Source organism: Vulpes lagopus, chromosome 4, assembly GCF_018345385.1.
Source record: "Vulpes lagopus strain Blue_001 chromosome 4, ASM1834538v1, whole genome shotgun sequence".
NCBI classification, from domain to species: domain Eukaryota; kingdom Metazoa; phylum Chordata; class Mammalia; order Carnivora; family Canidae; genus Vulpes; species Vulpes lagopus.
The window spans coordinates 131,574,452-131,589,672 of record NC_054827.1 but is presented as its reverse complement, the minus strand read 5'-3'; the positions used below and the strand labels follow the sequence as shown (position 1 = coordinate 131,589,672).

The 15,221-nt window shown below is 53.4% G+C and overlaps 1 protein-coding gene across 2 annotated transcripts in view; it reads left to right on the top strand.

The window, feature by feature from the left end:
* Nucleotides 1-15,221, top strand: part of JAKMIP1 (janus kinase and microtubule interacting protein 1) — a 140,819-nt gene that overhangs the window by 94,467 nt on the left and 31,131 nt on the right. For both annotated transcript variants that reach the window (XM_041751151.1, XM_041751150.1), the window contains 3 exons: nt 8,515-8,643; nt 9,823-9,951; nt 11,319-11,402. In XM_041751151.1, the coding sequence (XP_041607085.1) occupies nt 8,515-8,643; nt 9,823-9,951; nt 11,319-11,402 (342 nt within the window). The remainder of the gene's footprint in view (nt 1-8,514; nt 8,644-9,822; nt 9,952-11,318; nt 11,403-15,221) is intronic.

Below are 15,221 nucleotides of genomic sequence, written 5' to 3'. Positions count from 1 at the left end.
AAGAAGAAGAAGGAAAAAGCAAGTCTGAAAGCGTTCAGCTTGACTGAAGAGCTGGGTGTACCTGGCGTTATACACCCCATGAAGCTTCTAAGTAGGGTTTTCGGGAAACCCACTGCTGAGCTGTGATTCTGTTTTTCAAACCTGTATCAGAATTCAGGGAGTAAGGAAGGATTCTGTGTTTCCTTTTCCTGACTTCTGAATGTGTTTGTGGGAAGAGAACGTTACAAAGGCCTACTATGGATTTGTGGTTCGCTAGGCTTGCGTGGACAGCCGGTGAGGAGGGCAGGAGCTTGTCCTGCTCTCCGTGCGCACCCCGTTCACTGCCTCGGCACAGAGTAGGTGTCTCTGAATAAGCAAATTGCTTTTGCTGGCAAAGTGCATTTGCATGATGCAGGATCGTCTCAAAAGATGGGGATGTTCGGTCACTAATTGAAATTGTTCAATACCACTAGAAGGCAGAGTTCAGGGGTCTCTGTGGGAATATTTCTGAGCTGGTTCAGGGTCTTTTCCACTTGCTGTTTCTATGATCCACAAGCCTATTTTCTTTTTCTCAAGATTCAAGGTAGAGTGGCTTCCCACACATGCACCTACTTAGTCCTGGCATTGTCCGGGGCCAGATGGGGAGCTGAGCAGGTTTTTAATCTCCCAGCGCTGTCTCAGGCCTGAGCAGCTTCCCTGTCTTCCCCCCACAGGCTGCTGGGATTCAGTAGTTCATTGCTCCCCTTAAATACCTCCATCATGCTCTGTCCGTTGGATATCTGTGTACTTTACTGCTTTGCCCGGGGCCTTTGTTTGGCACAATTTTTTGTGCCAGAATTTTCTGGAAGTCTGACAGCCCATCCTTGCTCTCCAGCTATTGCAAGCTTCCCTGGACTCTTCATTTCCCCTAGAAGGGGCTTCTCCAGTTCCACACGCACACCCCAGATGCTGTGATGGCAGAGTGGTGGTGGCAGCCCTCATCCCAGAGCGGCCTGCACACCCCGAGGGCTGCCAATCCTGTCTCACTGTGCTCCTGGGGACCGGACTGCTGTGGGAGTCTCTGCCCTAGGGCCCTGCTGGTTCAGCTCCCCTTCCCTGCCAACGGGAGGTTGCAGGAGAACCCCGAGCAGTTCTTCAGGCCCTCTCTGGGGAGGGCAGGCTTGCTCTGCAGAAGGTCTGGCATCATGGGTGAGCCCTAAATGCAGCCCGTGCTTTGGGGTGGGCAGCAGATTTGCTGTCTGCAAACTTGCTCTCTAGCAACAAGAGCTGTGTCTCCGTAGAGAGCCGAGCGTGGGAAGATGGCTAACATCAGCAGTTTGCTCCCGAGCCTTGGTGAAAGTGGGGTTGGGACCTGGGGAGAGGCAGAGACACTAGCCTGGCAGCCACATGAGAGTCAGCTCTGGCTCCTGGCCTTGTGACATTGACCTCGGCAGCCTGTTTCCTGGTTCTTACCATGACCGTCACATCGAGGAGATTCAACAGAGCATCTACCTCTGTGCCTGGCATGTAGTCAAGGCTCCATAAATTATGATTTCTCCTTCTCCCTTCCCCTTCAATCAGTAGCTTTCCTTTGGAGGGCCTGTTGAGTGCAGATTCCCAGGCCCTGCTCTCTTTCCCTAGGGCTAATTCATGTCCCCCTTTTCAAAAGAGAGACCATCTCAGGTAACAGTGAGGTGAGCTTCTGATGCCCTTTAGACAGTGGCCATCCTTTGTGAGACGCTGGGAAGATTGCTGAGAAGCATCAGAACACCCTGGGAAGGATGGCTCTTCCTTGGGCCCCAATGTCCCCTCCTCTCCGAATGGCCCCTGGGGCTGCTGTCACTAGGAAGCAGCTGACACCTGAGGGACTTCTGGGGGGTCACCCATGGTCAGTGTCTGCTGCACCCATTCTCATCAGACACTTGGGTCCTGTCTAAACTTGACCTTGTGCCCCCTAAAGCCAAGCCTGCTGCTTCATGGTGGGAAGGACAGGTCACTAGCAGCTGCCCTGGAAGAGAAGCCAGTACATGCTACCTTCCCTGGCTGGGCCTCCCACCCCGGGGCATTTGTCGTCATGTGCCATTCTTTCCACTGCGAAGTAGCCAGAGGAGTCTTGTTTGCCCTGTAGGGTTGTTTCCACTCAACTTTGTTCCTGGGCCATCCTTTGTCACAGCTCTGTCACCAGCCAGCCTCTGAGCGAGGTGTGCTGGATGGCGCATGTCTCATTTACGGGGCTGCATGTGGCACCCAGCATGGCTCCCCACACCCCACCCCTGCAGCAGACCCAGTAACATGAATTGAATGAAATGTTAGTCATTTCAGGTCCCCCGCCTGCCTGCCTGCCTGGCTCCCCACGCTTGGCTGGCGTGCAGCTGAGGTTGTGTGCAGCGTGTGCTATTCCCTGCAGGGGACGAGGGCTTGTTCCCTCCAGGATGGGCAGTGACCCTGTCACCTCATTCCCTCCTCCACGGCCTGGCCAGGCCTCACATCAGAAGCCCTGGGCGCTGCTCCCGTGTGTGCTGCCTGCTGGGAGTGTGGGCCCTTTAGTGCAGGACTCAGGAAGACTTGAGTCCTGTGGGTAGAACATGGGGACAGTTGTACAGACACAGAGCCTGTGTCCTGGGCCACACGAGGGCAGCTGAGCACCACAGCCATGTACGCTGTCCGTGTGTCCCACCCTGGGGCAGCATCACAGGTTTCCAGGCAGCAGGAGGAGGATAGAGAGCAGAGCAGGGTGGGGGGGTGGGGGAGGACAGGTAGGGCAGGGAGGACTGCCCGGGCCACCTCATCTGGCCCAGCAGTGACCACAGCCATTGAGTCCACACCTGAAGACTTTGGAAGAGACAGAAATTTAGGGTGGTTCCAGGTATTCCAATGGGCTGGAGACCCGAACCCTGGGCATGAGTGTGAGGGTGAGTCTCAGCCCTCAGGAGAAAAGCTGGCTGGGGGCAGGTGTGTGCCCCCAGGCCCCCTGCCTGGTGTCAGGAGGGGACCCCAGAGCTGGGGGATGATGAGGGGGTTCGAGGCTGAGGCTCTGTGGTTCCAGGCTCTGTTTTGCTTGTCCTGGGGTCATGGCAACACTTTCCTGGTTGTCCCCTCTGCTTCCAGCATCTTCCTCCCTCCAGAGCTATCAGAACTATCTTATGAAGACACAAGTCTGGCCTTGCCACCTCCCTCCTACAAACCCTGTGCTGGCTTCCTATTTCCTGGGGGGATGAAGTTGGGGCTCCTTGGCTGACCCGCTGGGCCTTGGGGATCTGCCCCTGCTCACCTCCTGCTATACCCTTGTCTACACAGCCTGGCTCCTCTCCCCTGGATTTGCTGTGCTGACTCATCTCCAGACCGCTAGCTCGGGCCAGTGCCCCTCACCTCCTCTGTTCACTGCCTCCTGCCCCCTCAAGATCTGACCTAACTGTCCCCATTTCCTACAAGCTTGCACCCTCCATGGGCAGGCCCTTCCTCTGGGCTTCCTCGGCCCTCTCTTCCTCCTGCCCTGGCACATGGCTTAGTGTCTGTTTTTTCAGTCTCTGCATCTGTTTCTCCTGAGGCTCGGTGCCCAGAGGCCTCAGAGGATGCTGGTGGTTGAATGGGGTTGGTGGCAGCGTGGAAAGCAGGCAGCAGTGCTGCTCACCCCCTCCCATCACACATCCCTCTGGCCATCATCATCGGCACTGAGGAAGGTCAGGTGACAGGGCGCAGGGGAGTGTCTCCACTCTTAGTAGGTCCAGGAGCCAACAGGATGGGCAGGACACGTTTCTTGGTTGCTAGAGCCAGGAATACATTTGCCAGGCAAAGGTGGTCTCTGTTTTCTCTTGAGAGTCCAGGTGCAGAGCAGCTTGGAGAGAAAGTAGCCCAGGCTTCTCCTAGAGCGCCACAGCTCACAGATAGCATGGTTTCTAGGATCATCTCCCCCTCGCCCATTAGCCAAGGTTCTTTCTATTGTGAATATCAAAAACTGAAAGTCATTTAAGAAGGGAAGGGAATTTACATAACTGAGAAGTCTAAGGGGGCTGGTTTCAGGCACAGCTGGATCCAGATCCTTACACAATATGGCCTGGAACCTGTCTCTCTTCACCTTCCTACTCTGCTTTCCTCATGGGCTGGCCTCTTTCTCAGGCGGGCTCTCCCCATGGGGTGGCCCAGTGGGCTTCAGCAGCTATAAGCTGGTGTGACACCTGCCTAGCGACTTCTGTGGCAGGAGGGCATCTCTCCTCAGTGGTTCCAGCAAAAGCCCCAGGGTGGGTGCTGCTTGGCTCAGTGTGGTCACAGGCTTATCCTTGAACCAGTCCCCACTCTGCCTGGGGAGCAGCTCATTTGGAAACATGAGTGAAAGGCTTAGTGGGATACTATGATGTGGTTACATAGCACACATCATGGATACTTTGGAAGGAGCATTATTGAAATTGAAATCTATACATGAACTTGATTGTCTATATTTTTCTTTTTGTGATTGTCCTTTGCCTTTTCATCTTGCTCGAATACTTTTCAAAGTATAACCCATTTTCCTTTTTAATGGTATTACCTATCCATTTTTTCCAACATGTGGGATTTTAAATTTTGATGTTATGCCGAGAGAAGCTTCTCCAAGAAACGCAGGCTCCTGTGGCCTGCCCCGCTGCAGTCTTCATGTGGATCGTGTTTGGTCAGTCTGCTTAAATGGCCAAACCGATGCTAAAGGAAAGATTGCTGAGAAACTCATGAGTTTAGCTAGTCTGGGGCACACGTAGGGTGGCTGTGGGATGGACAGAGAAATAGCCCAAGCACGCGAGGCAGGAGGCGCCTCCTCGGTGTTGGCTCTGGTCCTAAAGAAAGCTCTCTCCGTGTCACGGTTGCTAGTGCTGCTCCCAGGGGCCTGGTGATCACCCGGGGACCCAGGGCCTGTGGCAGAGCATTGACGCAGGGCAACCCCCAGAGAATGAGCCAGCACAGCAGCGGTCCTGTGTGGCTACTGTGCCAGCCCGGCCCTTGGAAACCAGCTGCTCTCAGCCCTTGGGTCCGCCCGGGAGCCTGAGCTCAGAGCTCCATGGCACAGGAGTCTGCAGGAAGCCTTGGACACTGCAGGCCAGGTGTAGTGGAGGGCAGGAGAATGTTCTGGGGGAGAAGTGGTGCTTCCCCCTAGGACTGGAGAGAGGCCTGGAAGCAGGTGCCAGTGAGGCTGCCTGGGCCCCCCCCCCCCCCCCCCCCCCGGCACACACAGGCCAGCGGCCGGGCTCTGCCTCCATGCCCGGCGATGGAGTACATCCTCTTCGTGCTGTACTTCTCCTTCTTTCTCTGCCTCTGTGCCCTGGTGTGCCTGTACTTTTCCGGCTGCCAGGAGATGACCTACAAGCATGAAGGTAAGCGGCTGGCTCTGGGCGACTGTTGGTGGTCCTGAGAAAGGATGCACCGTCCCAGACTGGAAAGCCTCTTCTTGCACCAGCAGCTGTCAGGAGGGACACGACACGAGGGGGACAGGAAGCGAGGGGGCTTGGAGGCTGGAGTCCATGGGGGGCGGCTTATTTTGGAGGCACCTCTTTTCCTCTCAGCTGAGAAGGAGCACCTCTGCATATTCAAGGTGTAAACGAAGCAGACACATTTGTTTTTAATTTTTGCTCAAATCGCATCTTGAAAATTTGGGTTGGTTCATAAAAAGGAGTGGGCAAGGCAAGACCCTGGGGGTGAGCAACATGAAAGTCAGGAGGAACGAGCCTCCAGAAGGTGTGCTGCGCTGAGCCGAGTCTTTTCCTGGGGAAAAAATGCCCAGGGAATCTGAGAGAGGTGGACGGAAAACCTGACAGCTGCCCCAGCCCTTGACTCTTTCTTAAAGAGCCAAGCGTTAGAGGAAACTGTTTTCTGGGTGATTCCATCATTCTTCCGAGGCTGGTGCTGTTTCACATAGAGTTTGAAAAGGCGGCATAGGGCAGCCGTCGCCATGTCGTCAAAGAAGCCATCCCCAGATCTTCACTTGAGGCATGAAAATGGCTTTTTGTGTCTTGTTTTTATTAACAAAGGCATAAATATATGTGGTGCATCTTGGCTTCCCATATAATACAATCACTTAAAAAAAAAACAAAAACAAAACAAGACTAACCCAACCCATATTGTAGACAAGGTTGGGGACTTCTTAGGCCACTCGCTGCTGCCGCTTGGGGATGTTGTGTCTGCTGGGGGGGGAGGGGGTCCTTGGGATTCGCCTCCTGCTGTGAGAGGGACATAATGGGAATGCCCTTTTGGGTTTGACGCCCTGTCAGAGCCACATCCTGCCTCCCTCACCGCAACATGCTTCCCTGGAGTCTAGGTCTCCAGGGCCACATTGGACTTCAGAGGGCCCCACTTGGGCCGGGGCGCTAGGCTGTCGACAAAGGCATCGCTACCTTAAATGCACATCTGCAGCATCTGTAGTGAATGCCCTGTTTGGGGCCCGGTGAGTGAGGACCTAAGTCGCCATCCTGCAAGGTTTCAAGAAGCCCATCATCCTGGGTAACGAACACTGAGTTGTGAGCCCCCAGAATGGTCTGTGATGCTGACCATCCTGCTCATGTCCTGATGGTTTGGGGAGAGTGTGGCGAGATGGTTCCTGGCGCTTTGTCAGTGTGCGTCCCTGCTGGCTGCCAGTGACACGGTGGCTGATGCAGTCCTGTCCCCAGAGGCCTCGCGTTTAGCAGTGTTTACAAGAAATAAGGTTGGGTGAATGGCTGCCCAGAAAAATGTGGAGCCTGGAGCTCGGGGAGGTAAGCTGCGTGTGTGCACAGAGGAGCTTTGAGTGTCACATACCTGTCACTCCTACAGGTGCCATTGTCACCATCGGGATGTCATGGTCACTCACTGCTCCCTGGAAATCATCTAGAGCGTTTTTGATGCCTGAATTCAAGCGAAGTGTCTCCCCTGGAGAGGAGACTGGAGCATAGGACTGTCTCCAACCTCTACTTAGGATAAGAAGTCATTTGAAATCGATGGAGCCTAATAGGTCCCCATAGTTCTACCTGCTAAACTCACCTGGGCTGTGGGACCAGGTGGTTGCCCTAACTGGTGCTGGCTAAGAGAATGAAGGGAAGGGCTGTCACGTGCCAGCCTAAATCTGTGGGCAAACACGTTAGTTTAGCTTTGAGCTCATTAATGAAGACATGTTCGTGAATACGCATTTAGCAACCAGCATTTATTGAGTGCGCCGGGCTCTGGCCCACAGCGGAGAATAAAAAAGCCCATGGAGCCCACCGCTCATGGAGCAAAATCCCCATCCTCATGGATGCCTCCAGCAAAACCTCTCAAGAAACTCTACTTCTACCAGAGGACAGAACGAGCCACTCTGTCTCCTTTTCCCTTCCTGTTGGCGGAATTATTCCTTAATGATGTTACTAATCGTGTTACCAGCCACATTTTTCTTACATGTGGGCGCCTGAGGTTGTAGACACATGCCGGCTTAAACAAGCAGAGCGGGGGGTGCCCTCACTGTGCACCCTGCCGTCCTGATCCCTTGTGGGATGAGGCTTGGGGAGGGGGCTCTGGGAGAAGCCGGGTTCTGGATGAATCAGCGGGAGCCTGGGGCTTGGCTCCGGATTGGGTTATGGTTCTTTCCTTGTGGTCGTGAAAGGTATTCATCGGTTGTGAAAACAAATAAAAATCCTTCCTAGGGGCTATTTTGGAGGGAAAAAAAGCCGATGTCCCTAAAACATAGGGAGTTGATCTGGTGATTGTGGGTTGCTGTTTGCAGCCCCCAGGGGCCCGCAGCTCCTTGTGGAGGGGAGCATGCCTGGTTTTAATCCTGTCGTGTTTTCCCCGGGCCCCACCCAGTGTCTGACCCATAGAAGGTGCTCCGTCGAGTGTTTGTTGAACAAATATATGCGTAAATGCCTGAACGAGGCCCCATATATCATGGTATTTGGGGTGGGAGAAGTGCTGGGTGGGGTGACCGGGAAGCCGGCACACAGAGTGCTAAAATTGCCTCTGACTGAGTGGGGCACGAGGGTCCCTTCCACTCTTCCTTCTAATTTTTTAAGTATTCCAAGCTTTCTGTAATAAAAAGTTAAACAAAAGTTGCCTCTTAGTGCAGGTCCGGTGAGAACCTGGAGCACAGGCTCACCCAGCCAATCAGAGCCAGGGTCCACCTGGGGACTCTCTGTCCCTTGTCCCTTTTCCCATGTCTGGCACGTGGAATGAGACATCTCACATGGCCCTGCTGCCCCTCTGTGGTGGGACACACACGCTGCCGGTCGAGGATCAGAGCCCCGGGCACAGGACACGTGTGATGCTGCTCTCGGGTGAGGTGGGGGTTCCACGTCCGTCTGATAGGGAAGGAGGCTGGTGCTCAGAGGGGCTAGGTGACCGCAGAAGGAACCGGGGTCAGGCCAGCATGCTCTGCTCAGTCAGGCATGGTGGACTCACACCCGTCCACCGTCCTCGGCCACCTCTTCTCCCACCCAGTCCATCACGAGCCCCACCACCTGCCGCTTGGGATGCCCGTGGGGCCCAGGTGTGTGTAGTTGTCCCTGTGCCTGGAGTGATGGGTAGGAGGGTGGGGGGGCACTCAGCAATTCTGAATCCGATCCTGATGTCATGTGCATTGTCTCAAATTTATAGAAGCATGTTGTGGAGACATTTTTTGGATTTGATGAGGAGTCCGTGGACTCGGAAACATTGTCAGAAACATCCTGCAACACAGATAGGACGGACAGGGCTCCAGCCACGCCTGAGGAAGACTTGGAAGATGTAAGCACCCCCACATCAGAGGTGACTCGGGGGCACTTTCCGGCCTCTGACGGCCACCACGGTTACTCCCTCACCTAAAGATCTAAGCCTGGAGGGCCTGTGTCATCACAGCCTGTAGCCTCGAGGGCAGGTGGCCCCCACTGGGCTGGGCTCTGAGAATGGCAAGGGGAGTGCTGGCGGCATGTGGCGGTCCCTTCCTTTTCCCAGTGCTGCTCTCACAAAGGAAATCTGTGGTCACCTTGCTGTTATCTTTGCAATTAAACTTGCTGCGTGGTGGCCCGTCCCTGGTCCCCCCTTGTGCATGCACGCACACACACGGACACACACAGGCACACACACATGCACACGCACGCACAAATTCACACACAGGCACATACATGTGCACAAATGCACACACATGCACACACACGGACACACCCAGGCACACCACCTAGTGGAAAGAGCATGAACTGCTTTTTCATTACGAAGATGGCAGGTCACGCAGGAGAGAAAGCCAGGATGCTGGCAAGCGCGGAGGGCGGTGAACACCGCCAGAAGCCCTCCCACGCAGAGTCACCTCCCCGACATTTCCCAGTCATCACGCACATCCAGGTTCACGACGGTGGCACCCAGTGAGCTGGACTCACAAAGGTGCGAAGGGCGGCGTGGTCTTTGCCCGCCTGCCCACCTGCCCAGCTGAATTCTCTTAGGAAACCCAAGTAAAACATGGTCGTACCAGACACATGTCACCAACAGTATGTAGCAGGCAGCTTTCAGCATGTTCCACGTCCCCATCTCTCACGAGCTGCGGGACTTCTCACGTGCATTTAATGTGACAGGTCCCCCACGACGGCTGGTGCCCGTCCAGTACTTGTAGCCCTGCATTCCTAGGGGGTTGTCACCTTTGGGGAAACTCCCAGAGTGGGGCGCCCTGGTGGGAGGGGCCGGCTTGGGGGCAGTCTTGCCCTCTCTCCCTCGCATGGGGCTCAAGGCTTCCCGGGAAGGGTGCTGTCGAGCAGGACGGCGGCTCCTCCCGCAGCCTGTCACTCCAGGGTCCCAGTGACCATCCTGGCAGTGACTGGTTCCCGAAGGAGTCGTTGGCAGCAGCCGTGAGGGCTGGACGTGTCTCAGTGGACCCCAGCATTAGAAGGCACACCGAGTCACGTGCTTTGTTATGTCTTTCTTCTCCATGATGCTAAGACGACAACCAGGGAGGAGGCCGACCTGAGGTTCTGTCAACTGACCAGGGAGTACCAGGCCCTGCAGCGGGCCTATGCCCTGCTTCAGGAGCAGGTCGGGGGGACGCTGGATGCCGAGAGGGAGGCCCGGGTAAGTGCAACGGACCCCAAGGGGCTGCGCAGACCGCCGGCCCTGCCTGTGACACATGGGGAGGGGATTCTGGGGCATTAGGGGGCACCTAACAAGGCCTTGGCGACCCCCACAGGTGCTATCCCTCCATCCTCAGTGTGACGGCAGGAGTTGCCAAGAGAAATGATAAAGTCGTCTGGCACGCAGGAATGCATTCAGACGTTAAGACTCAGCGATGAAATCCCAGACGTGGAGGCCTTGTAGACTTTACCCACCTCCCCCTCCTAGGCTGAGAAAGCCCTGTGAACACCCCCACAGAGCCCATGCAGGGACTGTCGAGGGGTGTGCCCTCAAGGCACTCCGGTCCCTGCTGGCCACCCAGGTCGGGGCCATGCCTGCCATTTTCCTGGGCTGAGCTCTGCCTTCCAGTAACTTCCACTCACTGGCCCTGATCTGGCCTGCGGGAGTCACATGGATCAGCAGCTCCCTTCCTCTTCCTCTGAAAGTGAGGGGACTCCCAGAGAGCACCCCACTGGTGCCAGTGCTTTACCTCGACACATTCCCCATTTCATTCCAATAGCAGCCCCATGAGGTAGGAGGTGGTGGATGAGGCTGGTGGGGAGGGAAGCTGCTAGTGCCACAGTGAAGGGTTTGGCCTATAACCTACAGGTCAGAGGAGGTAGAGGTCCAGGCTCGGTTTGGGCTGAATTATATGGTTTTCATGGAAAGTTACATTCAGTTGCTAACATTTAAAAGTCAAGAGATTTCACATAGAAATCCAGGTTCCTAACCTCTCTCGGCAGCTCAAAACATGCTCAGTTTGGCAACCACAGGCTTCCTGTTTCATGTGGGAGCAGCTTTGGCTGCAGCCAGGTGGTGATTTCCCCTGAGATGGAATATGTGCCACAGTCCTCACCGCCCTCTATTACCCTGCATGCAGATGGCTTCCCTTAATCACAAACCGGCCTGGTCCTTGAGGGATTTTGGCTTTTCAGCCCTTACTGTAGGTGATAAAAGGTCCACAAAACATGCCTGGTAGTGTTGGTAAAGGCAGCCACTGAACTTGACCAGAAAGCCATGGCAGGGAGCCCTGACATGTCTGGCTTCTGGTTCACTCACTCCCTTAAAGACACTAACCCCTACTCTAGGCTTCCATGTCATTATCTAGAAAACTAGGGGGGTTAGAGCCAACGACATCTCAAGACCCTTCCATTCTTAAAAATCATATATGTGTAGGCAACAGTACCTACATGCAGCTGGGTAGGCCGCCTTCAGACCTCTTCTCCTATACACAGACGCACTTCCAAGGCCCAGACCGTAGCACTGTCCTTGCCGCTCCCATCGCCCATCACGATGACCTGCTCACTTTCTGATCCTTTACGTTTCAGACTCGGGAACAGCTACAAGCTGACTTGCTGAGGTGTCAGGCCAAAATTGAAGACTTGGAGAAGCTACTGGTTGAAAAGGGACAGGTGAGCAGAAATGAGTGTATGGTAATTGCATGTTTGTCCCCTCGTGCCGTCCCTGTGGCCTTGGTGCCAAGGGGGGCCCTCAATGGATCTATGTGGTTTGCTCCAGAGTCGTTAGAGAAAAAATAGTAGCAGAACCCAGGTGAGAATATCCTACCTGAGGTACCTATTTGCAGGGTTTTTAAAAAACCAAAATGTGCTATGAAATTCTCACTTGACTTGCTCTTTGTTGGCCAAATGTGCAAAGGTGGGAGACCCTTCCAAAAGCAAAATGGTGACCAACATCATTTTTGACATGAATCTGAAAAGCTGCCATCATTTATCAAAGATTTTTTTAAATAAATTTATTTTTTATTGGTGTTCAATTTACCAACATACAGAATAACATCCAGTGCTCATCCCGTCAAGTGCCCCCCTCAGTGCCTGTCACCCATTCACCCCCAACCCCTGCCCTCCTCCCCTTCCACCACCCCTAGTTCGTTTCCCAGAGTTAGGAGTCTTTATGTTCTGTCTCCCTTCCTGATATTTCCCACACATTTCTTCTCCCTTCCCTTATATTCCCTTTCACTATTATTTATATTCCCCAAATGAATGAGAACATATAACGTTTGTCCTTCTCCGATTTGACTTACTTCATTCAGCATAATACCCTCCAGTTCCATCCATGTTGAAGCAAATGGTGGGTATTTGTCGTTTCTAATGGCTGAGTAATATTCCATTGTATACATAAACCACATCTTCTTTATCCATTCATCTTTCGATGGACACCGAGGCTCCTTCCACAGTTTGGCTATTGTGGACATTGCTGATAGAAACATCGGGGTGCAGGTGTCCTGACGTTTCATTGCATCTGAATCTTTGGGGTAAATCCCCAACAGTGCAATTGCTGGGTCGTAGGGCAGGTCTATTTTTAACTCTTTGAGGAACCTCCACACAGTTTTCCAGAGTGGCTGCACCAGTTCACATTCCCACCAACAGTGCAAGAGGGTTCCCTTTTCTCCGCATCCTCTCCAACATTTGTGGTTTCCTGCCTTGTTAATTTTCCCCATCCTCACTGGTGTGAGGTGGTATCTCATTGTGGTTTTGATTTGTATTTCCCTGATGGCAAGTGATGCAGAGCATTTTCTCATGTGCATGTTGGCCATGTCCTTGTCTTCCTCTGTGAGATTTCTCTTCATGCCTTTTGCCCATTTCATGATTGGATTGTTTGTTTCTTTGGTGTTGAGTTTAATAAGTTCTTTATAGATCTTGGAAACTAGCCCTTTATCTGATACGTCATTTGCAAATATCTTCTCCCATTCTGTAGGTTGTCTTTTAGTTTTGCTGACTGTATCCTTTGCTGTGCAAAAGCCTCTTATCTTGATGAAGTCCCAATAGTTCATTTTTGCTTTTGTTTCTTTTGCCTTCGTGGATGTATCTTGCAAGAAGTTTCTGTGGCTGAGTTCAAAAAGGGTGTTGCCTGTGTTCTCCTCTAGGATTTTGATGGAATCTTGTCTTACATTTAGATCTTTCATCCATTTTGAGTTTATCTTTGTGTATGGTGAAAGAGAGTGGTCCAGTTTCATTCTTCTGCATGTGGATGTCCAATTTTCCCGGCACCATTTATTGAAGAGATGTCTTTCTTCCAGTGGATAGTCTTTCCTCCTTTATCGAATATTAGTTGACCATAAAGTTCAGGGTCCACTTCTGGGTTCTCTATTCTGTTCCATTGATCTATGTGTCTGTTTTTGTGCCAGTACCACACTGTCTTGATGACCACAGCTTTGTAGTACAACCTGAAATCTGGCATTGTGATGCCCCCAGCTATGATTTTCTTTTTTAAAATTCCCCTGGCTATTCTGGGTCTTTTCTGATTCCACAAAAATCTTAAAATAATTTGTTCTAACTCTCTGAAGAAAGTCCATGGTATTTTGCATTTATCAAAGATTTAAATGGGAAACTGAGCTGGCCCTTGCAGCTCGTGCTTAGGGATTCCATGCTGTGACTCCCGGACCTTGGGTTTCTCCGTGTGTCCATTCTCTGAGTGCGACAGGACCTGGTGGACAGCAGGGCATAGTCGGGAGGCACAGCCCAGACCCAGACCTGTGCCCTCGGTTGGGGGACAACCATGGAGGGAGGACTCTGGGTGGAGGGCCACCCTCTCAGAAGATCACACTAAGGTCAGCCATTCTTTCCGGGGTAAGAGATAACCAGAATTTGTAAATGGCACACCACAGTGAGTTTCCTGCTCAGTAGGCAGGGGGTCGCCTACTCCATGCGGTTACTTAGGGATCCTGCATGGGAGGAGGAGGGCAGAAGGCGGTTTGCTGCCTCCACACGTTTCACCAGAACGGTCACGTGGCCCCACCTAACTGGGAGGGTGGCAAGTGCTGTGTGGGGCTGGGTGGAGTGTCTCGTGGCACCACTGCCCCAGCACACAGGCAGGCCGTGGGGGCTGAGGATGTCTGGTGAGGGCTCCCCGAGGTCCTGGGCTGGCACCTGGGGGCTTGGAGGGGTGTTCAGGGAAGGGGCTCTATGAGATTCTCAACAGGTGCCTTAGAACTCACTCTGCCTGGGGTCTGGTTAGTGGGACGAGGGCTCTGGTGGTGACCAGGATTCAAATTAAGGCAGGCTGCCAGTAAGCAGACCTCAAGAGGCCCAGGAAGCCGCTCGCTGCAGCATGGCTGTGTGCACAAGCGGTTAGGCGAGCGGCCAGCCCTTGGGTGCTGCTTCCGTCACTGTGGCCCAGAATGCTCCACCAAGGCAGGGGAGTGGCAAACAGCACACACCCCACGACAGGCTTGCCTGCGTGTCACATGACCTGTGCAGCTGACATTGTGTCTTTTCCTCATCTTTGAAACGGGGTGATCATAGTTCTCTACACACTGAGGAAGCAGAAATGGGGAGAAGTAGCAGCCAGGGAAGAGCCCAGGTGGGAGACAAGGCTGTTCTCAAACTCCTATTTTACCTGCCACTGACCTCGGCACTGCTTCGAGGCTGAGCTCATGTGTCACCTGACCACTGTCTTCAACTCAGTTTCGCTCCTACCCAAGGATGCCGGCCCTGTGTTTGTGGGGCTGTTTGGCCCTCAGCACCTGCTGCATGGAAGGGCCAGTTTGGGTCAAAACAAGTGGGAGTTTGTTCAAGGAGCACCCACTAGAGCCCTTGCTCCACCCCAGGTTTTGTGCTAGGTGTGCAGGGAAAATGTGTCAGTTAGCCATCACTGTGTAACAAACCTCCCCAAACCTTATTTAAAATGATAAACTTTTTATTTGCTCCCAACCCCATGGGTCAGCAGCTTGGACTAAGGCTCAGCTGTGTGGTTCTTCTGCTGGTCTCACCGGAAGTCATTCTAGAGGCTGCTTTGCCAACACATCAGCTGGGGCTAGGTGGCCTGCAATGGCCTCTCTGTCCTGTCTGGGCATTGGTGCCAGTGGACAGGACAGATCACAGTCGTGGTCTCTTATTCTCAAGGAAGCTAACCTGGCTTCTTTGCCTAGTGGTCTGGGGACAGGAAGAAACGGCAGGGCTCACTGCATGTGCACATTTCAAGACTCTGTTTGAGTCCCATTTGCTAACATCTGAGAAGCCAAAGCACACCACAGCCAAGTGCAGCTTCAGGGTCAGAGAAACAGCTGTCATTGCTCACTGGGTGGAGCTCCAAAGTCACGTTGCGAAGGGCTGTGTGCATGCAGATGGAAGGGACAGCTGCTCCAGATAAAAATATGAGTGGAATATGGCTCTGTCGTCACAGGGGACTCACAGCCTCGTGGGTCCTACATGTCAACCCAGTGTCAACACAGGGTGATACATATTGGGTGGAAGGAAGCACAGGAGGCCATC